The sequence below is a fragment of the Felis catus genome, chromosome A1 (genome assembly GCF_018350175.1).
Source record: "Felis catus isolate Fca126 chromosome A1, F.catus_Fca126_mat1.0, whole genome shotgun sequence".
Classification (NCBI taxonomy): domain Eukaryota; kingdom Metazoa; phylum Chordata; class Mammalia; order Carnivora; family Felidae; genus Felis; species Felis catus.
The window spans coordinates 118975339-119001455 of record NC_058368.1 but is presented as its reverse complement, the minus strand read 5'-3'; the positions used below and the strand labels follow the sequence as shown (position 1 = coordinate 119001455).

General features: G+C 41.1%; 1 protein-coding gene across 8 annotated transcripts in view; it reads left to right on the top strand.

The window, feature by feature from the left end:
* The window catches only part of NR3C1 (nuclear receptor subfamily 3 group C member 1), a 162681-nt gene that overhangs the window by 29037 nt on the left and 107527 nt on the right, over window positions 1-26117 (top strand). The window contains exons 1-2 of one of the 8 annotated variants that reach the window (XM_019832312.2): window positions 15484-15638; window positions 20108-21319. In XM_019832312.2, coding sequence (XP_019687871.2) covers window positions 20124-21319 — 1196 coding nt within the window. In that variant the 5' untranslated portion in view covers window positions 15484-15638; window positions 20108-20123. 8 annotated transcript variants of the gene reach the window in all.

Here is a 26117-nt window from a genome sequence, read left to right as displayed (position 1 = left end):
GAGTTTAGAAGTTAGTCAAAGAAGTCTCGACAAGCAGATCCTTTAAACTCAGCCTTCCCTTGGCCCCTGCGTACTCTTGATCATAATCTGGATGAACTTTAACTTCCCACCTCCAGTGGAACATATATATCTTTACAAAACAAATAGCAATGGCCTAACTGTTGCGCTTGCTTATGTCAGCTGAATTGTCACAATGTATCAACATTCCAAACAAAACAGAAAGCGTATGCTGGCCTTAATAACTTTTTCTGTTTTTATTATTGCTATTGATATCAAATTCATATGATATACACTTCACCATTAAAGAAAAATACAATTCACTGGGTTTTAGTGTATTCTGAGTTTTGTACATCCCACTACCTAATTCCAGAGCTTTTCCATCACTCCAGCAATAAACTCTGTACCTGTTAGCAGTCACTCCCCACTCCCTCTTTCCCAAATTCCCAGGCAACCACTAATCAACTTTCTATTTTCATGGATTTGACTATTCTGGACATTTAATACAAATGGAATTATGTAACATGTGACCTTTTGTGTCTGTCTTCTTTTAAATTTTTTTTTAATGTTTACTTATTTTTGACAGAGAGAGAGAGACAGAGCATGAGCAGGGGAGGGGCAGAGAGAGAGGGAGACAGAATCAGAAGCAGGATCCAGGTTCTGAGCCGTCAGCACAGAGCTGGAAGTGGGGCTCGAACTCACAGACTGCGAGACCATGACCTGAGCTGAAGTCGGACGCTCAACCGACTGAGCCACCCAGGCTCCCCGTGTGTCTCTCTTCTTTTACTGAAATAATGTGATTGATATGTGTTGTAGCTTGTATCAATTAGTACTTCATTCTTTTTTATGGCTGGATAGTATTCTTTTGTACGGATATGCTTTTGTTCATACATTCATTAGCTGATGAACATTTAGGTCATTTCTATTTTTAGGCTATTAAGAATAATACTGTTAAGGACATGCATGTATAAGTTTTTCCTGTGGATAAGTAAATTTCTTTGTTTCTCCTCAATAGACACTTAGGAGTAGAATTGCCAGCTCTGTGTTTAACTCTTTGAGGAACTCTGGTGGTTGCACCATTTTACAATCTCATCAGCAATATATGAGAATTCCAGTTTCTCTACATTCTTACCTACACTTATTTTTTTCCCATTTTTTAAGTTATAGCTATCTTAGTGAGTATGAAGTGATATCTCATGTGTTTTTTGCTTGCATTTCCCTAGTGACAAATGATGTTGGGCATCTTTTCATGTGTTTATTGGCCATTTGCATGTCTTCTTTAGAAAACTATTCAAGTCATTTGCCCATTTTTTTTTCATTTGCCCATTTTTAAAGCATATGGTTGTCCTTTTATTATTGAGCAGCACAAGTTCATTATATATTCTGGATCTACCTTATGATTTGCAAGTATTTCTCCCATTCTGTGAGTTGTCTTTTCATTTTCTTCATAATGTCCTGTGAAGCAGAAAAGATGTTGATTTTGGTGTAGTCCAGGTTGTCAACTTTTTCCTTGTTTGGTTGTGCTTTTGGTGTCATACCTAAGAAACCATTACCTAATCCAAGGTTACAGAGATGTACACCTATGTTTTCTTCTGAGGGTGTTACCGTTTTAGATGTTACATTTAAGTCTTTGATCCATTTTGAGTTCATTTTTGTATGTGGTGTGAGTTAATAGTCCCACTTCATTTTTCTGCATACGACCATCCAGTTGCCCCAGCACCATTTGTTGGAAAGATTATTCTTTCTTCATTGAATAGTCTTGACATTCTTGGCAGAAATGCATTGACAACAGACATGTGGGTTTCTGGACTTTCAGTTCTTTTCCATTGACCTATATGTCTAGATTTATACCAGTACCACACTATCTTGATTACGATAGCTTTGTGGTAAGTTTCGAAATCAGGAATTGTGAGCCCTCCGAATTTACTCTTTTTAAAGATTATTTTGCTGTGCTGAGTTAATAACTTTAAAACATCAAGTTAATTCTCTAAGGGAAGACACTTTCAAAAAGGCACTGTGACCTCTGCTTGGTATGTAGTAGGTACTTTTTTTTTAACGTTTATTTTTGAGAGCCCCGGAGGAGGGGCAGAGAGAGAGGGAGACACAGTATCCGAAGCAGGCTCCAGGCTCTGAGCTGTCAGCACAGAGTCCGACGCGGGGCTTGAACTCAAGGACTGCGAGAACATGACCTGAGCCGAAGTCGGACGCTTAACCGACTGAGCCACCCAGGTGCCCCTAGTAGGTACTTTTGAAAATGGTTGTTGCACGGAATAGATTAATTTTATCTCTGTTCCAACTCTGAATGCCAAAGTCACTTGTTTGGAGCCTCTCCTCAACCTTTTCTCCTTTCTAAGAAAATAACTCTGTAAATATTTTATATTCTGTAAATATATCTGTTGGAGCACCTGGAACACTTAATTATATTTATTTGTTTATGTGTCTATTTCCCCCATTAGACTATAACCCCATCAAGGACTAGAATCACATCTAATTCATCTCTAGGTCCCCAAAGTCATGCCCTGAGTAGATGACCAATGTGTGTTTGTTGGAAGGAAAGAAGGCAATAATCAAAGAAGGGAAGATGGGTGGGAAGGTAAGAGAGAAGAGACAGTAAAAGAGAAAGAGAAAAGAGACAGCTAACATTTACTAAATGTTTATAAAGTTCCGTACATTGTTTTAAGAGGCATTATCTCATGCATTCTCATAGCAACCTTACAAGTATTCTTATAATCCCCACTTTACAGTTAAAGATAGTAAGACAAATAATTAAATAATTTGCCCAAAGTCATACAATTAGCAAGTAGCCTAGGCAGCCCGGCTCCTTGGTTGTTTTCTTGAAAAACATACCATGTTACCTGTCAACTAAAGACTAAAATAAAGATAGATCCCTGGGCTCTCCATTTAGAGATTGGTTCAGTAGGTTTGAGGTGGTGCCCAGTTATCTGTACTTTAAATGAATTACCAAATGATTTCATGGACAACTCCATTGGAAACAACATTATAAAGGATGCCCAAATAAAACACCAGGAAGGGTCAAAGCAGGGAAGACTGGGTGAGATGTCATACTTGGAAGGAAGAGCTAGGAAAAGTAAGGGACACCTGGATACTAGTAAAGATAAGTGGGGGGGTGGTGGGTAGGAAAAACAAGCTATTTGTAGTCTAACCAAGGAGGAGAATGGACCAAGCAACGAATACCACTTCAACCACTGGCTCCCAGTTGGTCCTGTCTGTGACTGTGTTGCATACAACGCATGTACCTTTTACTAAGTCCATATCATACCTAAAGTCTACTTCAGAATATCCTATGAGTGGGGCACCTGGGTGACTCACTCCGTTGAGCGTCCGACTTCGGCTTGGGTCATGATCCCGCAGTTTGTGAGTTCGAGCCCTGCGTCGGACTCTGTGCTGACAGCTCAGAACCTGGAGCCTGCTTCACATTCTGTGTATCCCTCTTTCTCTGCCCTCCCCTGCTCATGCTCACTCTCTCTGTCTCTCAAAAATAAATAAACATTTAAAAAAATGAAAAAAAACCACAAAGATTATCCTATGAGCAAATGAATGATCCACAAAAACAAGACAAACAACTAGCACGTATTTATTGCTTATCATCACCAGGCTATGTTCTCAGCGCTTTATATATAAAAACTCAGTCTTCACAACATTCCTGAGGCTGGTACTATTGTCTTCCCTCAGGTTACAGGTAAGGACTCTGAGGCACACAGAGGTTAAGAAGTTTATCAAGGTCACATAGGTAACAAGTGGAGAACCAGATTCAAACCTAGGCAATTTGGCTCCAGAGCTGGTACCCTTAACCACTATGCTGCTTCTAGATGGATGATAATGAAGGATGAGGCCCATTAATGTTGTAATTCAGAAAAGCTACTTGAAGCACATTCTCAGTTGAACAAAACGAACACACACACCCTTCTGAACCCCTGTTGTTGGCCCAGCCCCAGTAAGAGTGTTAGGAATACTATGAGGACTTTGAGGGCACTTGGCTCTCTCCCCTCAGAGGCTGCAAAAGCCAACATCAGGTGGCTAGTCACTTGTATCCCTGGTAGTGGGGGTGTGGAGCAGGAAAGAGTCCCAAAGCCAAAATCAAAACCCAGTCTTCCGCTGCCTCGCTCTGTGCTTTGTCTTACTATGTTATACAAACATTGATGGCGAAGTGAAAGGGTTTTTGACGGCATGGATGTAAGTAAACAAATGAATTTGTGGGTTGACACATCACCAGCAATAAATTCATAAAAAGTCAATATTGACATGTGAAGATTAATATATCACTGTGTTTAGTGTGTAGAGAACTCAGCTAGGAGTTAGGAAAGCTTGCATGTTCATTTTGGTTCCTTGGCAAGTCAGTCACACTACAGACAAATCATTCCATTTCTTTGTGCTTTTCATTCTTTTGGCTATAGAATTTTGCTGGTTAAAGAGCATGAGATCAACCTCCTCGCTTTTAAATGTCTTTCTTTATTTGAGCATGTTCAGTTGGATATGGAAAATCTATGGTTCTCTTGGGTTTCATAACGATCAGATCCCACAGGGATATGTAACTTGTGTGGTTTATAGAATTAGAGGACCCCAGAGCTGTGGGGATCCTGATAAATCATATAGTGAAAATGTCCAGGTAGTGGCTGAATTTCTTTTACAAAAACCCCAGCAGGTGCTCAGTGAGTCTCACTTTGCAATTAATCATATAAAGAGGAAAGTGGTTTAGTTTAAAGGAACCTACTGGGGTGTGTGTGTGTGTGTGTGTGTGTGTGTGTGTGTGTGTGTGTTGTCTAATTGGGATATGCCTACCTGTCCTTTTCACTTTCTGCAGAGATTGTGATTTGTTGGTTTCCTTACATTGCCAGTTCCTAGAACAGGGTTTAGTGACAATAATCATGTAATATAACAGCGCTTATGAAATGTCAGAGTTTATGGGTTTTTAGAGTAGTTTATTATCTGTACAAAGCAAATACTATTATTACCTTTATTTTTCAGATAAAGAAATTGAGATTCAGAGAGGTTAAGTAACTTGCCTGAAGACACATGTCTACCAAGAGGTAGGGTCTCAAGTCTATTTCAGACTGAGCTGGAGCTATTAATAACTAAATAAATGCTTACTGAATCAAATTAATGATATTCCTATTCATGCCTTATTTCCCTGAAATGGACGAAAGAGGAGTGTAAAGCTTATATATGTAAAACATTAGCAATATTTGTGTTAAGCGTTGTGGATGTAATTCAACTAAGGGATTGATATTTTTATATTAGCAGAGTTTTTTCTTCAGCTATCTGCTTTGAGTATCCAAAACAAATAAGAAGACGTTAAAATATTTAGTACATACTTCACTAGACCGTAGTTACAGAAACTGTATTTAAGTTAATATATTATCAAGTCTACTATAAATAAAGCAATAAAATATAAGTCTGCATTGATATGGAAAGCAGAGTAATAATTTAGGCTGTCCTAAAGAGGAACTAAGTAAAACATTTCTTTTGGAGTATTAACTGAGGTTTTTTTTTTTTCTTTTAAAGCATAGCCTAAAATAGAGTAGCAATTTCTATATTAATTGAAAATGAAAATTTGAGGCAGAATGAACTGAGGTTGATAGTCTCACTTATGTACATACATTTTAAAGAAACAGTTTGGCCATCTCACCTAGTTAATCATTAACAGGAAGCTGTAGCCAAACTCTTGAAGAAGGTAAAGTTTATTTTTAGACATCCAACTGGCTTCTCTCTCTGGCCTCCCCTTCTCTTTTAGGGTCACCCTAGATGCCCTGTAACCTTATCCTGTGTCTTTGTTTCAGAAGGAGCAGCACCCATGTTTTAGACCTTGAATTTTTATGTCAGGATCATTTCAGATCCAAGTGTTAAAGAGGTCATTCCAACCGGCTGAGGTGAAGAAGGAGGAAAAGAAGTAGAAGGAGAAAGAGAAGAAGAAGCAGAGGAAGGGGAAAAGGTGGAAGAGGAAGAAGAGGAAGAAGAAGGAGAAGGAAAAAGAAGAAGGAGGAAGAGGTGGAGGAGGAAGAGGAGGAGGAGGAGGAGGAGGAGGCAGAGAGAGGAGAAGTAGTAGTGGTGAGGGGAGGGGAAAAGAAGAAAAAAGGAAACAGAAGAATGGGGAGGGTGAGAAGGGAGAGGAGGAATTTATCAGAATCTGTAATGTTGAAGTCTAGGGGTAGCCCTAGTCTCAGGATCTGGACATCCAAATTTTATTATTGGGAATCTATTTCCAGATCTCTTTGGTTCCCCCACCCCACCACCCCCCTTTTTTTTTTTACCACCCTCACTGCATTGGAAGTTCTAAGTGGTACAGTACAGTTCTCCAAGCTTGCATTTTATCAGTTTGAAAAGGGCATGTTTCTGAATAGTCCCAGAGGACCTAAAAGGAAGACTCATTTTTGCCTGTTAATTACCCATCTCTAAACTTAGTCTCTGATAGGACAGGCCCAACCCATCCATAGAGTTTGGGATGGGGCTAATCCCACCACAAATATATGGACTGAAGTTGGGGAAAGGATAGTTTTCCAAAGAAAAATTGAAGTTCTAGTACCATATGTGGAGAGTAGATGCATGGCGGGCAAAACAATATCTACGCACCATCTGGTCCTCATAGAGGACATAGAAGACATTCACAGAAAATGGAGGTTGGTCATCACAATCATTGTGGTATCCCTAAATGATCCCTTTCAGGTGACTCTTCCCAGTTCATATATAAACCAATCCTCTTGAAGTTATAATACAGTTAGCATAAGGATGGATTAGCAAAATTGGGTCCCTAAGCAACACGTGAGGGTCTTCAGGTAGAAGCCTGCTTGGCACAGGTATCCATGACTCTTCCTCTAATTGAATTTTTCTAGAATGCCTAAAGGAATATGAAAGTAGAAAATGAGCTGGTAATGGACAAGCATGTTTTCAATAAGCCCACTAATGTGGCACATTTGGGTACTTGTTGATTTGTTATCAATTACATTTGCCTGAGTAATTTTAATTCTATACTACAGAAATACATGCACAATGGTGCAAAGATATAGCCACAAGGATGTTCATTGCAGCATGGCTTCCAATAGTGAGAAACTGGAAACAAATATTCATCAACAAGGAAAAGTTTAAATAAATTATAATATAGCCAACAATAGATACCTATGCTGCTATTACCCGAAAATAATGACATGGAAAGATGTCCAAAAACATTTGATGAATAAAATTGAGAAATATGCATAGTAAAATCCCACTTTAAAAATAGTGTGTGTATACATGCATAGACAAAAAGTTCTAAAAGGATGCACACCGACTCAAAAATAGTTGTATCTGCAAAATGGGATGGTGTGGGGGAGGGGGGTTTCGCTTTTGACTTTATGCATTACTCTCATTTAATGGTTGGATTTTTAAAATAAGCATGTATATTTTAGCATGGATTATTTTAAAGTGTTTTTTAAGACAGAAGTAATATCTATCTAAAGATATGTTTCAATCTTCTAATGCTATCTACACAGTGATAACCAGTTTTCTTGGAAGCCCCTGATCTTCCTTCTGTAAAATCTTTCCCCCTTGTCATATTCAAAGCTTATACCCTCACTCCTCACTGTTCTCCATTTGCTCTATAGAGTGACCTAGTCAGGACATATAGCCGTATTAGGCATTATTTCTAATAATATAATGAAAAAACCCTGACTTATAAAGCATGTATGAAACATACTACCAGAATATTCATTTAGTAACCCATTTTTTTCACAGTTTATCCCCTCACTAGTTCCAGAGAGAACTTATTATTATTTCATAAAAAAATAAATTTAGATAGGTAGAGATATCTCATAGATGGAATACAATTAAGCAATTAGAAACTGATCAAAGAGGCTCTGTTGGTGTGATGAACAGAAGCACATGGGATGAAATCACAGAGAGGTGAAATAGAAAATGAAAATCAGGACCAAGGAAAGAGGAATAAAAATATGCTGGACATCATTCAACAACTATTTGCTGATGGTAATTATAGGGATGGAAAACCCATCAGGCCTATGGAGCTAAAATTAATCAGCAAGTATTCACAGAGTGCCTCCTGCTTCTATTACTGGTTCTGGCTTCCTGCCTGCCCAGTGCCCAGGCTGGAGACATTTGCGTGACATTCAGATTGTCAAGATAGAAGTAGCAAAATAAGTAGGCAGAGGCTCCCAGCAGCCTTCTCTATGCTATCGTGTTTGTTAGAATCATCGTCAGGCAAGACAAACTCCTTCTGCAAAAGATTATGAAACGAGCTTCAAAGTTGTAAACATCACTATATCACCTGAAAAGGGCCCAATTAAGTAGAAGTACTATTTCTGTAAAGCAATAGTCAATCCATGTGTGTACTACTTAAAAATTTTAAAGTACAAATCTGCATTCTCTCTTTCTGTTAAAGTCAGGAAGGGAAATCAGTAAGACCCGTAACAGCTATGCCTAACTTTCAGAGTTCTTTCCATTGCTGACAAACATTTTAGTCACTACTAACTCCCTTAAAGTATAAAATATGATGTTTATATCACTGGTAATATTTTGATAAATAGCTACTGTAGTGAGCATCTCTTCTCTCTCTTTCTCTCTCCTTTTACCCCACTCTTAAATGTCAGTAGTGAGAACGCCACCTAGGTTTTGCTGATCAGACTATATACATCCCTTACATCACTTGGTCATAGTGATTGGTGCAGGGATGAGCATGTGACCAAACTACGCTAATGAAGGCCCTCCCAGAAGCATGCACAAAAATTTGTAGAAAAGAAGAATTATCTTTCTATTGAAGTTACTAAGCTGGTAGGAAGTTTTAAATCAAGGTTCTGTAGGCTATCAGGTGGAGATAGCCTTCTCAGGAATAAAGCCCAATCAGGAAAGGAAAGCTAAGAGAGAGTCCAAACCCTTTGACATCATTTGAGCCCCTGGATCCAGCCATGCCTGAACCTGACAACCTCTAGATTTTTAAGTAAATCAATGAACTTCCTTTTTGCTTTCACATTTGGGTTTCTTTTAAATGCACCAAAACCCCATGCTAGAACACTAATGACAAGCTTTCTTTGTAAGTATTGCTTCTATCAGAAATAACCAAATTACCTGGAAGAGACCCTTCATAATTCAAATCAGTCATGCTTACTCCAAAGCACTGCGATTACCATCTCCACGTCCACATCTACCTCCCTATTCTTAAACACCCAGATGACTTCTTGGTGCATATGTAGTACTTTATGCATGTATCACACATTTCTACATTGCTCACACAAGTCTGCATTGTTTGAGAATGACTTATTACTGTATCTGTCTCCATTTCCTCCAAAGTAAATATTGTACTTAATGGTTTTTATATCCCTCTTGCCTTATACTGGGGCCTAATATGTAGTAGTTGCTATTTTGTTGATGGAATTGTATTTTGCTGAAGAAAAGAATGAATGGGAAAGAAAATGAGTTCAGAAAGTCCCTTCTATTAACAATGATTCCATGAATTGAAACCATCAATAACACAGGTAGATAGGGAAGACCCAAAGGAAACCAAATCGCTATGTCCAAATTGAAGCCTCAAAGTGTCAGTCGTCGGTAGCTGTTGAGAATTTTTCCTTTCTCTGGTCAACAGGGTTGGTGAATGGGAAGAGGGAGTCCATTCTTTTGCGAAAACATTTACCATTTTAGAAATTCCATAAAATTTAATAACCTCTCTTGTAAAATGCTATAACCAAAACATACAACCTGTAATGTGGAGTATAGGTTGTCTGTTGCAAAGGAAGCAGCAGGGAGAGCGGTGGTAGCCAGAAGCTTACTGTTCCCTCGCAGGCAATACAGCAGGGTGCCTTATGGTCATGTCCTTATTTACGATATAACAAAGAAAAACTGAGAACAAGGTCATCAGAAGCATAAAAGAGGCAGCACTATCTGTGCAGCACAGGATTACTGGGTGAGAGTTTTGTAATTAAAATGGACATATGCTAAGAAAAAAAAAAAGTCTACCGAACACTGGGATAGGATCAAGGCATTGGGATGAACAAATAATCCCACTATGTAGGCAAAAATCTTCATATAATGTCTAGATAAGTAAGAAAACTTCTGAGTCTGTGAGTTCCAGTTATGACATGTTACTGTCTTTTGGGGTTTCCCCTCCCCACTCCTGCTGTAAGGTAATCAAGCCTAACTTTCTCTATGTGCTTCAAAGATATTTACTTAAACGCTGGAACTGCCTCTCTTTCCTTTCCTCCTTCTACACCCAGCACCCAGCTCCGTTTCTCAGGTACGGCTTTCTATGTACTCCCTTCCTTCAACCCTTGAGGCTTCCTAGTCTTCACCACATGGCCTTCCTTTAACAGGGCAGGGGGCAGGCCTTCCATAGAGCTACTGAATGACTGGTTTGCCTGCCTTTGGCCTCCAAAACGCTCCGGCTATCCAATGGATCCTAGCTTCTCACCTCCACTGTCACCACCCAGTACGAATCTCCCTCTTTCTCTGGACCTATGCACCTGCCTCCTCACTGTTCTCCCTGCCTCCTCTCTGAGCTCCTACCACCCAGGCTCCACATTGCAGAGTGATCTTTACAAATAGTAAACTATGTCTGTTCGCACACGGATAAATGTTTAACAACTGCTATCCAGGCAAGGGGCGGGAGGGAGTATGGGCGTATCTATGTGTCTATACATTACACATTTTGCTGATAGAAAAGATGTGTAACACACAATTTACCAAAAAAAAAAAAAAAAAAGAGGTAACACTCTTTATCATAAATTCTATATTGCCCACTGATTTTCACAGAATGATTTCAGTGACTTTTGCCAAACTCTCGCAGCCATTGTCAACCCACAGTTGGAATTCAACCATGTTTGGCAAAAGCAGACCGTAAATAAATATTTTATTAAAATCCAGTTCAACAAAGAAGTCATTCCAGACACTGAAGCTCAAACATGAATGCCGGTTGATGTTTTTTACATTAACAAGCAAAATGAAAGAGAAACAACAAAGATGTGTATGGGGACAATACTCATTTGTCCACGATGGGAGAGACTACTTTGTTGATCAGGTAACAGTTTTCAACTGCTAGAAAAATATTTCTTTAATTTTTTGCATTTTTCACCAACACAGTTTTAAAATTTAACCTTTATTATTAAAATTTCTCCTATCAGTTTTCTAAGTTTAGACAATCAACAAAATAAATCGAGCTCTGATTTGTAGTTTTCCCATTTCTGTAGTGTAAATACTCCACCATGGTTGATTGCAAACTATCAAAAGAACATTTCCAAATGCAGAGTTGGATGAGATATGCTGTATCCTATCACTATATAGTACATTCATTTTAAAGAACAGAGGGAGATAACTTTAAATCATAGTAGCAAAATGTAGTCAAATAATTACAAAATGAAGTTTTAAACATTTGTTACCTTCATTTTTCGAATATTTTATTTAACTGTAAGTTTATAAATAGTTTAGTTTTTAATGTTGGCTAGAGCAAGTGACTGAAAAATTCCTGAAAATTTAAGTCGCCTCTTGCAAGCTCATGCAGCTGGGCCAGCTCTCTACTGAATTGTCACTCCTCTACTTAAACTTTTAAGCTGCCCATTGCACAGATTGTCTGGGGAATGTGAGAGGCAATGACAATTTCTCAGTAAAATTAGTAATCATTTTCGTTGTGATGAACTGATGATGCAAAAATTCTACAAGTCTCTGCCTGTTTTCTGAACCAAACTTGATGTTTAAAAACCCCTTTCTGCATGCATCATTCCATTTGAGCCTTACAGATTTCCTGTGAGATGATAGGTAGGGTAGATATTATTATCCTTCCTGTACAGATAGAAAAACAAAGGAGCAAATGACTGGCCCCAGCTCATTCAGTTAAGTGGCAAAACAGGAGTTCAAACCCAGGTCTTATATTGAAACTTAAACAGGGGGCTAGAGAAAATTTAATTGAATAATACCAAGATAAAGTTTTCTAAAAATGTAATAAATGTCTTTTGTAACACTCCAGAGTCTGATATCAAATACATTCATATCTTGTTAAGGGATTCTTATACCAAGGGTGTTTTGATCTTTTAAACTGCACTATTTCTGAATTAGCTTAAAAACAAAACATAACCCAGCATGACCTAATAAATAAATAACGTGTAAGCACCAAAATGGAAATGTAGGTTCTCAAAAATTCACTGATGGATTCCGCCTAGAAATGGAGCAGATTGAAACAATCTCTACCAAAGGAACATGGGACAGAAAAGGAGATTAAATCAGAAGAGGAAGAAAGCTAATGACATAATGGCCAGCCACAAATGCCACAAATGCAAAACAAAGTACATAATATTTGTTACAATCATTCACTGTGCTTGATCTAATGTCTCCAAACTCGAAAAACATGAGGTTCTTGCTTATTTCAACATCTCCCTCATTTATCTGCCAATATTTACCTCATTCTTGAATCAGGTACTACTCAAACTAAGTTCTGTCAGCATAAAGAATATAGATTTAACAGGACATCCACAGAGCATGTCATGCCTATGAGCACAAATTGTGATAGTTTAGGTTGCTTATGATGAAATCATTGAAAGCATTATGAGAAGCAGCAAAACACCAGGGATGCTGGTAACAATTTAGCATTTCCCAGTTCATGTGGGAATGTTAATTCCAATTACAAAGAGAAGTACCAAAGTGGAATTCATTATGATTAAGAACTTGCTGTACTAAGTGTGAATTGTTTATAACAGACATGTCTGGTGTAAAATGCAAATACTGAGGCAGAAAGAGATGGGACATTTAAAGCTTAGCTGAGTTTTCTCTTGTACCTCTTACCTCACAAAGTTAAACAAGAATAGAACTATTATTGTAAAAAAAGTCAAGATATTATTGTAAAGAAGCATCTAATAGCTATGATAGCTGCCGAAACAATTTTTTAAAGTTCTGACAACCCACAAAAGTTGCTTGTGTTGCCTTAATATAAAATTAACGTATGCAATAATCATATTCAAAATTATTAATACACATAAATGTGATAAGTATTTATTTGATGCCAATTTACATTTACTATTATAGAGTTAAAGTGTGTGTGTATGTGTGTGTGTGTGTGTGCGTGTGTGTGTTGGGTGGGGGAGAAGAGACAGAATAGGTGGAAAATAGAGCCATGACAAAGACTCATGGGCTGTAGGAGGTATCCTTATGTAAAAGGAAATATATGTGATAAACAATGATAGAGGTGGGAATGGATGTTGTATATGCCATGCCCTTTCTTCAACAGGATGGATTCCTCTTAATTGACACTACTCAATGCATTCATCTCAACTAATTCAAGTCCTCCATTCTCCCTGGAGAACATACTGACTGATGCCTAGGGAATGCTGAACACTGGAGCCAAGGTTACTTCTTGTACTCCCCACACTTCTGCTCCCTCCAGTTAACCTATACGTTTACACCGGCTCCTTCTGTTTTTTTCCCCCAAAACATATTTATTCCATTTGTGCTTGTTATTATAATTAGTTAATTTAAATAATTCATTAAATGATGAACTAGGATTAAAAAAGTAGTTGTTCTAGAAAATCTAAATGGAAAGATGCTATATAAACAATCACTGTCAAATCAGGTGTATGCAAGCCAATTTTAACAGATTGGGGTGAGGTCAGGGGGGCTAAATCATACAAATTTAGAAATCTACACTCACATATATTTGTAAGTACTTTTAATTTCTTGCTCCAATTTGGAAACTGGAGAAAATAGTAATATATATATATGTGTGTGTGTATATATATATATATATATATATATACACATATATATATATATATTAATGACTGCTGCTGATTAAACACTTAATATGTCCCAGGAATTTGTCTAAGCACTTCACATACTTGAAACTCATTTGATCTTTCTAGTAACTTGGGTTAGTATTATTATCATCCCCATTTTACCGATGATGGAAACTGGGGCACGAAGAATTAGCTTGCCTAAGGTTATATTCCTCATAGTGGTGGAGGTCAGCCAGCCAGTCTGCTTGTAACTGCTGCGCTGTACTGATGCAATGTGGGAACATTTTATACACAAACGAAGACACAAGGCTTTGCCTTCAAGAAATGGGCAGGTGAAAGCTAATGGTCTTAAATTTCAAAATGGGAGTTGGGATCTCTATACAACGGAAGGGAATTATTGTAGATACTTGAGCAGGAACATGGCATGATGTAATTATGCTCTGGAAGAGTAATCTGGAAGTCAGGTTTGGATTATTTCAATGGGAATGATTAAAAAAAAAAAAAAGATGCACAGAATGGTCAATAAACATTAGCCACAAAGCTTAACAATTCTAACCATGACAGACACTAGGTTAATCTACAGTTTATGCATGCTTTCAGATGAATGTGAAAGGCTAAAGGATGTGGAATTTTTTCCATGAAATTACAAAATTAACAGACATATTTAAACCACTGAAAATTTCACCCTTCTGCCCAATTGAAAGGGTTTTCAGTAACAATTTTTAACCTAAAACAATGTCCTTTTCCATTTCAAGATGATTTGCTGGACCTGCAGACAAAATGAGTGGGGAGAAACTTAAAGGGGACTCCTGTACGGTCAAGTATTATTTAAAAACATAATACCTAACCCGAATTTAAAGAGGTAAGAGATGAAGTGGATTGTTATCTTAGAGCAGAGATTCAATTGAGATAGGTTTATGCAGTGGGGAGAAGTTTTCTATTAGGTATGTTACTGTCTCTTTACATATATATGCAAATTATTATATTTTTATAAGGTATTCATATATACAATTCCTAGCATAACTTTTAAGTAGATGTATTAGGATAATCATATTGGTATGAGTTGTTGAACCCACTTTTAAAATACGCATACGATATTAAATTTGGGTATTGGATTTTTTTTTCCCCATGAAACTGTTGATTTGGGGACCCAATCCATGCAAGAACCTTGATTTTAGTAACTGGGGCTTCTAAGGTGGAAAAACTCGCCAAGTAGGCAAAGTAGCGTTCTTGAAGTAAATTCTGTGTCCCCTTTGAGCACCCAAGGCAAGGGCCTCCCTCCAGCTGACTTGCGCCAAGGGAAAAGAAAAGAGGAGTCATCTCTTCTAGATACATAAGAGGGTTCTGTTAACAACTGGGTTGCTCAGGGCTCTCTGTGTTGGCAAAGGTTTTGGTCCCCTTTTCTGAGGCAGAGGGCAGCTCTTTCTTTTCCAAGATGGCGGCCTGAGAATGGTCTGGAGGCGGCCCGAGTAGGTCGTCTCCGAACAAGCGAGTAACTAAAATGTTTAGTTCTCTCCTTTCACGACGGACAACACATGGGGCAGTTTCTACCCTTCGGAACGCAGAAAGGGCTTCTTCCGGAGCCCGCGATCTAGAACCTTTGCCAAGATGGTGGACGCGAGGCCGGGCAGGCGTCACCGTCCTTTACCAAGATGGCGGGGAGCGGCTTCCGGCCCGCGTTTCCCCAATCCTCTTCAAGAAGTCAGAGCAGAGGTGGCCACGGATAGCGTCTGAGCGCTGCCTGAGGAGTGAGCGGCTGCTGCCGAGCGCCGGGGCAGGGATTAGGTGGAGCTGCGGCAGCCTCCGCCCCCGTCAGGAGCTGGCAAGCGCTGTCACCTGTGGGGGCGCAAAAGTTACCGCCCCAAACCCTAAAGCAACACAGCACAACCTTTCCCCGAGTCACAAAAATCATAATATGTGTCGCACAAGGTAGGAAGTTCGGTCCGGGCAAAGCCCAAGCCCTTCGGACGCGGCGAGCTGGGGCAGGGGGCTGGGGCGGGCGTCTCCCGCGCGGACTCCCCTAGCCCCACGCCCCTCTCCTTGGGGACAGGCCACGTGTTTCCCTCGGACTGAGGGGGAGGCGCGTAACGGGAACAGCTGGAGGGAGTTAAATGCTGACATTTTAAAGCTGCGTGTGTTTTGTTTTGTTTGGAGGGGTAGGGGTCCCGTGCACACGAAAGGGTGGGCGACGCACTGAGTGGAGTGCAGCAAATGTCAATATTGGGGTGAGGGGCCTTCACGGGAAACTTGGACACTGGTCCTGGAGGGGGTAGAAGGAGAGGTCAGGAGTTTGCGGGGGAGGGAGGGCGTACTTTGCAAGCAACTTACTGTTTCGCTTGCAACTTGCTTTTAGGCCTGCCACCCCCTGCTTTCCTTAAAAATAATAATAAAAAGTGCAAAGAAATTCAGCACGCCGGAGGTTTTGCATTTGGCGTGCAACTTCCTTCAAGTGTGAGCGCGCTAGCAGGGAGGGAGGGGTGGGGGTTGAACTTGGCAGGCGGCGCCTCCTTTTGCCGCCGCCGCCGCCGCCTCGCAGACTCGGGGAAGAGGGTGGGGGCCGGTCGGAGCGCGGGGGAGGGTGGGTTCTGCTTTGCAACTTCTCTCCCGGTGGGAGAGCGCGACGGCGGCGGCGGCTGCAGACGGGGCCGCCCAGACGATGCAGCGGTGGGGGACCTGCCGGCACGCGACTACCTCCGAGTCGAGAGTATGTACGCACCGACCCCCTCTTCTGCCCTCCCTTCCTTAAGCCTCCCCAGAGGGCGTGTCTGGCTGTCCGGCCCCGAGCGCGGCCGAGACGCTGCGGCACCGTTTCCTTGCAACCCTCGTAAGCCCCGTGCTAAGTGACACACTTCGCGCAACTCGGCTCCGAGGCGGCGGCGCGGACCACTCCCGCGGCCCTGCTGCGGGCCGCGCCCCGGCCCCCCCGCCCCAGACAGCCCGCTGTCACCCGCAGGGGCGCTGACGGCGCTTGCCGCCGAGGGACTGGGCCAGCTCCGGAGTGGGTCGGGAGTCGCGGAGCTGGGCGGGGGCGGGAAGGAGGCAGCGAGAAGAGAAACTAGAGAAACTCGGCTTCCCTCCCAAGCGCGCCCCAGAGAGACCAGGTTGGCCGCTGCCGCCGCCTCTCCCTTTTCTCGGGGGGTGGGGGCGCGAGAAGTCCCGCACGCTCGGGGAGGGGGGGGCGGCGGCCGGCCGCTAGGGTCGGGGCAATGCCGGGGGTCGGGGGCGTTCAGGCGCCGTCGGGGCCGGGGTGGCGGGGGCCAGCGCGGAGGGCGTGGGGGCGGGGGCTGCGGCCGCCCCTGCAGTTGCCGAGCTTCGCCAACAGGTTGCACCGTTCCCCGCCGCCGCGCGGCCCCTCGAGCGGGGAGCGGCCGGGGGTGGAGTGGGAGCGCGTGTGTGTGGGGGTGTGTGCGCGCCGTGGCGCCGCCTCCGCCCGCCCCCCGATCGGTCCCGCTCGCTCGCCGCGGCCGGGCGGCCCTTTCGCGTGTCCGCGCTCCCTCCCCTCCTCCTCCGCCTCCTCCTCCATTTTGCGAGCTCGAGTCTGTGACTGGAGCCCGAGTCACTGCCCGCCCGTCGGGGACGGATTCTAGTGGGTGGAAGGAGACGCCACAGCCGGAGCGACCGAAGCGGCGGGGCGCCGGGACTGAGGACGCGCGCCTGGGAGCCCGGCTCGCGGGGACTGGCACGGGGCGGGGGGCTGGCTTGTCAGCCGGGAAATGGGAGACTTTCTCAAATAGGGGCTCTCCCCTCCCCCCCCATGGAGAAGGGGGCGGCTGTTTACTTCCTTTTTTTAGAAAAAAAAAAATCTCTCCCTCCTGCTCCTCCTGCTTTCACACGCTAAGTTGTTTATCTCGGCTGCGGTGGGAGCTGCGGACGGTGGCGGGTGAGCAGCGCCTCTTCCAGAGGTAAGAGGTGGGGAAGAGCCGGGGCTCGCTCCCCCGAGGTGCTGGCCGGGGAAGCGAGGCCGGCTCGGGGGCCGCGGCGGGAGCCTGCAAACTTTTATTAGCCTCGGGGAGTGGGGGTGGGGGCTGGCGAGGGCCGGGTGACGGTGACGAAAGGGCAGCGCGCGGGTGACAGCGCTGGCCTCTTCCTCTCCCTCGGCCGCGGTGCCCGGGTCGGGCTGAAGGGGGAGGAACCTGAGCTCGGTCCGAACGGAGCCTCTCCGAGCTGCCCCGGCTTGCAGTGATCCGCTTTCCGGGCGCGGAATTCTGGCTTCTCCACTCCCGGCGCCCCAAGTCCCCCCTCCGTGCCCTCCCAGGGGGCCGCCCAAACACCCGTAATTTTCCCTTTTTTTTTCTTTTCTTCTTCTTTTTTCTTTTTTTACGGTGAACACCGAGCCGGGTCTGAATGCTCCTCGACCAAATACTTCCACTCCACCCTAGTGCGCCCGAGCGCGATCAGGGTTTCTGTCGAGGCTCCAGTGCGTCTCCTTTCTGGAGGGCGCGCAGGGATGGGTGTGTGTGTGTGTGTGTGTGTGTGTGTGCGCGCGCGCGCGCGTGTGCGCGCGCGCGCAGAGAGAGAGAGAGCGTGTGTGTGTGTGAGTGTACACACGCAGGGGGCTGACAGCCTGCAACTTGGAGACTTCGGCCAGGGCTGGCGTTATCTGGTAGAAGTGGGCGTGTCGGAGAAAGAACTCAACAGGTCTGGACACATTTCTTTTACCCTTGCACTTTTTTTCTCCCCCAGGAGAGGGTTTGTTCTTCAGTGCTTGGCATCATTGCGCGCCTGACGCTTCTAAGTGGCCCCTTTTAGAAAAAGACCTTCCCTAGCCGGAATCCTTCCGTGGTCAAGCGCTAAGTTTGACGTTTGGGGCTGCAGGCTTGGTAACTGCCTCCTTGTAATACCACTTAAGACCCCTTGCCACGGTTCATTAAGGCCGGTGAATGTGACAGTTACTTGCAATTTAAACTGGGGGATAAAGTGGTTTGAGGGATTGTTTCGGGTTTTTTTGAAGTATTGTTTTGGTTTCGAGTTGGAAGGCAGCTGTCAAAGCCGCGTGGAAATTCATTAGGCTCCATTTGATACCTTGTGTTTACAGATCCTTATCCGAGAAACACGGCGGAGGGGCGGGGAGATGAGCAGTTTACCCTCAAGATGTGTAGGGGCAGGTCCCCAGCCCCGTCTCCACCTTCATCACACTGCACTTCCCGTGAGGGCCATTGAAGTTTATGCTTAAGGTCTCTCCGCACAGCAGAAGTTTCCTTCCATTGCATAGGATCTGACTGTAATGTCCCAGATCTACTTATCAAAGTCTTGGGCTGCCTGTTAATAACATCGTGATGAGAAACAATATACTAGCAACCCAAGACTCTCGAGAACAGCTTCCGAATTGGGATTGGTGAAGGTTTAGAACACGAGAAAATTATTCTGAGCATTTCATTGGGTATTATTTTATTTGCGTTTATATGAACGTGATTTCACAGTTGCTTTTTCTGTTTCAGTACCTCTTTATATGGAAAGGGAAAAACTTAATTTAGGGATAAAATAGTGTTTCCTACTGAAGGTCTTAAGCAATTTTGAAAAAAAGCTTCATTAGGAGTCTATTGTTTTGTAAGGGTTGAGAGAGTTATATTTGTTTTTAGGTAAGCTAAACTTGTAGCGAGAAGCTGCTGCACTTTCTTTTGCTTTTTAAAATCCAAATTTTAGTTGGCCTGTATAGAACATATTTCATTTCCTGTGTCCAAAATTTGAAGAAGGCAGGCACTTTGAAACAGACACATTTAGTAAGAAATATGGGTTAAATATACGTGTCCTTTTTATGGTATTGGAAGATGAGCAGATCATCATTGTTTTTTTTGTTTGTTTTTTGTTTTTTGTTTTTTTTTTTAAATGTGCGTGGTTCATCCTAGATTGTACTGAAAGGTTTGGATGTGTGACTAGCAGGTAGGAGGCCAGTTGGGGAGCGATTTGAGAGAGAATTCTAACATAGTAATTACCAAATTTTATGTGTATGGGTTCTCAGAAAAGCAAACAGCCTTGACTGATTGAAAGGAAGTAGGAATTTTAATGATCATACTCTTTTTAAATTAAATACTTTGACATCAGTTTGAACCTTTAGGATAATCAGATGTAATGAGTTATAATGTCTGTGATTAACAAAGTTACAGTTCTGTGAGTGGCAGGATGAATAGCCAAGCTTAGTTTGATACAATTTTGCCCTCCGCTGTGCAATTGAATTGCATTGTGCTTTTAAATGTGCCACACTGAATGGGGGCAGGGGATGTGGATTTTTTATTCTGGAAGACAGAAGCTACTTTAAACAAGGAGTTAAGAGTCGGAGTTAACTAAAAGGTTCATTTAACTGGCTCTTACTAATCAGATCACTGAGATAATGTGACTTTATAGCTTATTATGTCTCCCCCACCTTTCTTTTTTTTTTTTTTCTTTTTTCCCCCTGGTAGCTGATGATATTCTCTGATGGACTCCAAGGAATCATTAAGCCCCTCCAGTAAAGAAGAAATCTCTAGCAGCGTGCTTGGTCGGGAGAGGGGAAATGTGATGGACTTCTATAAAACCCTAAGGGGAGGAGCCTCTGTGAAGGTTTCTGCATCTTCACCATCACTGGCTGCTGTTTCTCAGTCAGACTCCAAGCAGCAAAGACTTTTGGTGGATTTTCCAAAAGGCTCAGGAAGCAATGCACAGCAGCCAGATCTGTCCAAGGCAGTTTCGCTGTCAATGGGACTGTATATGGGAGAGACAGAAACAAAAGTAATGGGAAATGAGCTGGGATTCCCACAGCAGGGCCAAATCAGCCTTTCCTCTGGGGAAACAGACTTTCAGCTTCTGGAAGAAAGCATCGCAAACCTCAATAGGTCGACCAGTGTTCCCGAGAACCCCAAGAGCTCAGTGACCGTTGCTGTTGCTGCTGCCCCCACAGAGGAGTTTCCAAAAACACTCTCTGATGTCTCTTCAGAACAGCAAAATTTGAAGGGCCAGACTGGCACCAACGGGGGCAATGTGAAGTTGTATACCACAGACCAAAGCACCTTTGACATTTGGAGGAAAAAACTCCAGGATTTGGAATTTTCTTCTGGGTCCCCAGATAAAGAGACAAGTGAGAGTCCTTGGAGATCAGACCTCTTGATAGATGAAAACTGTTTGCTTTCTCCTTTGGCAGGAGAGGATGATCCATTCCTTTTGGAAGGGAACTCGAACGAGGACTGTAAGCCTCTCGTTTTACCGGACACTAAACCTAAAATTAAGGATAATGGAGATCTGATCTTATCAAGCCCCAACAGTGTGTCCCTGCCCCAAGTGAAAACAGAAAAAGAAGATTTCATTGAACTCTGCACCCCTGGGGTAATTAAGCAGGAGAAACTGGGCCCAGTTTATTGTCAGGCAAGCTTTTCTGGGGCAAATATAATTGGTAATAAAATGTCTGCCATTTCTGTTCATGGCGTGAGTACCTCTGGGGGCCAGATGTACCACTATGACATGAATACCGCATCCCTTTCGCAACAACAGGATCAGAAGCCTATTTTCAATGTCATTCCACCAATTCCTGTTGGTTCAGAAAATTGGAATAGGTGTCAAGCATCTGGAGATGACAACTTGGCTTCCTTGGGGACTTTGAACTTCCCTGGCCGATCGGTGTTTTCTAATGGCTATTCAAGGTAAGCCAGATGGTTTTCTGTCTCTTCGGAATGGACGTAAGATGGATGGATAGACTTCAGGGTTTAACAGTTTGTGTTTGTCTTCCAGCGACTCCTGTGCTTTTTTCGTGTGACTAAATTTTAAGTGGTCCTTTGAAAGTAGGTGGTCTTTCAATCATGCCTAAGTGACGTATCTGTATATAAGCATTTCAACTTTTCTCTGAAGTAATGGCATTCAGTATCCCACTGGCCGGTAGTGGAAGATTTTATTTAAAAAATTCTAAATAATTTTGCTCATTAACAGGTATCTTAAGTAAAAATTACATAAACTTAAGAGGGCTTTCATATGTAATATTTGTGTGTGCTTTGAAGTACGCTGTTACGTTAGAGTAAAATGTACCCTTGATATTTCACACAATCAAAAGTTGTGCTCTGGGTTTGCACACTTGTAAAATAGTAGCTTGAGGAGATGTAAGGGTTAAAATTAGAAGATTTAACAATGAGCCTTTTCTCCAGACTGAAGCTTCTGTGGAGGAATTTGAGTTTGGAGATTGCTAAAGCAGTGAGCAGTGTACCTGACCATAGCCCTAGAGGTGGGACTGCTGTTCAGCCTTTTTAAGAAAGGAATTGGTGCCAAAATGGTGCAAAACAAAACCTCCCTTTCCAGAGAGTTCCTCCAAGTTCTCAAAGAGACACCTGATGGCTTCAATTCTCAGCTGTCATTTGATTTGTTCCCCTTTTTCCTCAGACATTTATAAGTATACTGACATTTCCTTTTGACCTCAAAAAGGTCTCTTAAAATGAAATTAACAGGAAAACGTTCTAAACTGAGATGGATCTATTGATAGGGGTTAAGGTCTCTATCCTGTATCCCTGTCCCCAATTCAGATTATATGTCACATTTTAGGTGTGAAGGAAATATAAGAATGTGATTGCAGAGACACGGGATTGATTAATCAGTGGTGTGTTTTGTTTTGTTTTGTTTTGTTTGAAAGGCAGAGTAGACAGTGATTTACTTGGACATGAGCCTTTCAAGGTTTTTTGTTTTGTTTTTTGTTTTTTTTAATGTTGGTGGTTTTCTTTGTTCCTAATTAGTCATTGAAGATTTTACTTAAAACTCTCTTTAAAACACTTTTTCTGTTAAAGATCTATCTTAACAATGGTGTTTGTCTCTTTTCTATCCCCTTGAAGGAGGAAGGTTTTCTTGTTGGGGAAAAAATTCAGACCTAGATTTAGGCTAGGTTCTATTCCTTTAAGAGGCTCACTTGGTTCTTGTATGCCTTCATGTAAACTGCCTACTAATCTATTATGTAAATAATCTTTCCTTTAGAATACCACTTCAACTTTTTGTTGTCATTCTGAATGGAAGGCTTAACAGGTTTTCAGTAAGGAAATTTGAGATATTTCTTAATGCGTTAGTTGTGTCTAAATGTTAAAAGACATGCTGTGTTTTAAATTTTTCAGTATCAAAATTTTGGCAATGTAATTAATGATTCGGGGTGCTTGGTTATCTTAAAGAGTGCTATTGATTTGACTAAGTTATCTGTAGGAAACTATTACTGAATTATAAAATGTAATTGTACAAAGAAGCATAATATATCTTAGGAAACTCTTGGGATTATTAATGCATTTTGTTCTAGCAATTACCACAGTACCGTTTTCATTTTTCTTACTGTAAAAAAACATAGAACAAGACTTACCGATTTTTCATTAATAGTGAATTTTCATTAAGCCTTGTAAACTCTGGGGTCTGGAGCATAAGTCTTAGATGAACATAGGTGACTTTAAATCATTAAATATCATTTTAATGCCTTTTAATAGGAATTTATGACATGTAAAGTTCCTTCACTTATTTTTAATTGGAGCCTCATGACAACCTTATGGCGATTAGCAAAGGAGTGATGATGTGGTTCTTTTGAGATTCTTTAATAACCATTGAAATGATTATTTTTATGCTGGTGTGTGATTTGTAATTACAACCAGTAGTTTGTGTCCTAATGAAAAGGTGTCATATACAGGATAATTGGCTAACATTTGAAAACTTTAGACCTTACTGCATTAACTTAACACGGGGAACTGTGATTACCCAGAACAAAGCTTCTTCCAAGTAAATTCAAACAATGTTTCTTTTCTCACCATCACTGAATTAGTCTATTGTTTGCAAACAACAGCCCTGATATAACTAAAATTGGTTGCTTTCTCTCCTCTATATGTTACATGGTTCTGGCCAAACTGTGAGCAGTGACCCAAGTGATGAACAGGTTGAGATCACAACTGTAGTGAATCCTGACTTTCTGACTTTAGGTATAAAAATGCTGTATGCCACTAATAACTTGACTTGCATTCCTTTTTAATTTAAAAAAAAAAAAAAAGAAAGCATAAATTGACTTTTTAAGATGTCACTTAAAATTGCTTTTTCTCAAAATGCTTTAAAAAATATGTTTTATACTCTGTTTTGCCAGGGGCGGTCACTCCTAATGTGTCAACATAGTTTAATATCCAGTTCACATTTGTTTGTAAAATTATGACTATCCTGACTGAGCGTAGTCAATCAAGTATTTTCTTTTTAAGAATTACGTTCCTTCAATGATAGTGGAACAGGAGAAAACCTAGTGACATTCAAAGATACTCTTTAAGTAAAACAAACTAGCGTTACTAACTGAAATAGCTTCTTACATATTGAAATTAGACAAATTGAGCATACACTTGTAATGCTGATGAAAACACATTTCTGCATAATTTGATTTTCAGCATTGTTTCACTTATACATTAATGGTGAAACTTCTGAAGAGAGGCAGGGGAGTGAATAGTTATAGGTGGAATTAGAGTTTTTATTGGGATTATGTTGAAACTTGAGTGTTAAAAAGTTGACCGTTTTTTTGAGGGTTAAGATTATTGAAGAGAGAGAATGATGGAGGATTAATTTGTAAACTCAGGCTTAGGGACAATTTAGGGCTCTAATTTACAAAGCTCTGAAAATTTATGTAGATTGTAACATCTCTTTTAATTGCATCTGCGTCCAGTTGTATTTACATAATGATATTGAAGACCTGTGCACAGGTTGAGTGAAGCAAATTCTGCCCCTTTCTCTTTTTTTCCTATGAACGCCGTGCTGCATGTTTTCTCAGAGAAGGGACATAAGGAAGAGATTTTGTTTTGGTTATGCTTTACTCCTTTTTTAATGGATACTTGGTTTACTTCCTATCTTCTTTTTTTCTTCTCCTTATGAAAGTTCTGGCGGTGAGCATTTCATGGTCTTTTTTGGGTTTAATATTTATAATATTTACTCATAGAATTTGATTCCTGTACGTTAAAGGAGATTTGCTTTAGGTGTTTACATATTTATTTTTAGCTTTATGATAAATATCTTTTTCTTTTTTTTTTTTTTAACACTGTACTTTGTTATGGCTGTCTTAGTAAAAGAAAAAGATAAAACACACTGTGTATTCAGGTGTGTCAGTTTAGTGTGGAAGGCCTCAGATACAGAAATGTGTGATTAGCATGTGGTGAGGTTTTACTGAAATAACTTCTTATGATGTTTCTTCGGCCATTCCATTATATTTGTACAGTTGCTGACATAATTTGTATTGTGATGCTGTTTTGGTTTTGTCTATGGCTGTAGCAGATATTTGAGTCAAACACCTTGATATACATCATTGAATGTTTATACATTTTATGAAAAACTTCCTCTAAAACATACCTTGCATAAATGTAGGTTAAGTGCAAATTGTATTAAAAATGAAATTCGTATGTGGGTGGAGATTACTGTAGGGGCCTTTTGAGATTTTAGTGGAGAGATTGGATCAAAAGGGTTTATTTTAGTATGAGTACCTAATGTGAAAGAGCATCTGTATTAATTGGTTGGTTATATAAGTCTTAATCCACTCTGGCCTGCAGGTGATTGAAGTAGCCTAGTTGTTAGGAAATCTTAATTTACATTAGATTTACCATAAGTCTGGGGCATATTTCTTAAAACATATTTTTTCTCACTTTAAAAGATTACACCTAATTTTAATTTTAATTAGCACCCTGGTAATTGTATAACGTAGTATTTACAGGTATTTGGCAAATTAATGGCCACTTGCTTCCATATTTCTGAGTCCTGTAAAACATATATTGGTGAAGTGTGTTGCATAAGAGTTTTCAAGAAGTATTTTGTTGAACTAAACTGTAAATGAAAAAATACAAATTCCTGATTATTGAATCTTACAGAAGAGTTTAAAAGCCCCTGCTTTCCTTGTCTCTGTAGTTTCAGAGATCCAACTGCTCTTTTCTTCTGGTTTATTCATTTAAAGAAAGAAAAGGTCCATTTTCCCTTTGAATTGTGTGTGATCATTTCTATGCTGAACTGGATTAGAATGTGACTTTTAATGGTGATTTTTACCTTCATTTCACACATTAAGGTGTATATTTTAGAAAATATACGCTGTTGACTTTATTCCTAACTGTCCTCACAAATGTCCCTTGAATGCAGGATTTCCCATGGAGTTTGTGAATTAATGGGGTTGGGGGTGGGGTGGGGAGGGCAGGAGAGGGAGGCTCAGAAGAAGTGTGGAATGTGGAGGCTAAGTTTAGAAGTATCAGGAACGATTTTGAAAACCAGAAGTTTGTATCAATTGTCATGAAATTCAGAGAACTGAAAAAGAGAAATCTGGGGTTGTGTTTATGTACAAGGGAGGGCACTAATCAGAATTACAATTTAGCTTCTTTTATTTGAGGTAGAACTCTGGAACCAAGTATAGCAATATAGCCCTAACTCTTTAAGGGTTACTTTGTTGTCTTTTGCTGTGCTTTATTACCCAAAAAAAAAAAAAAAAAA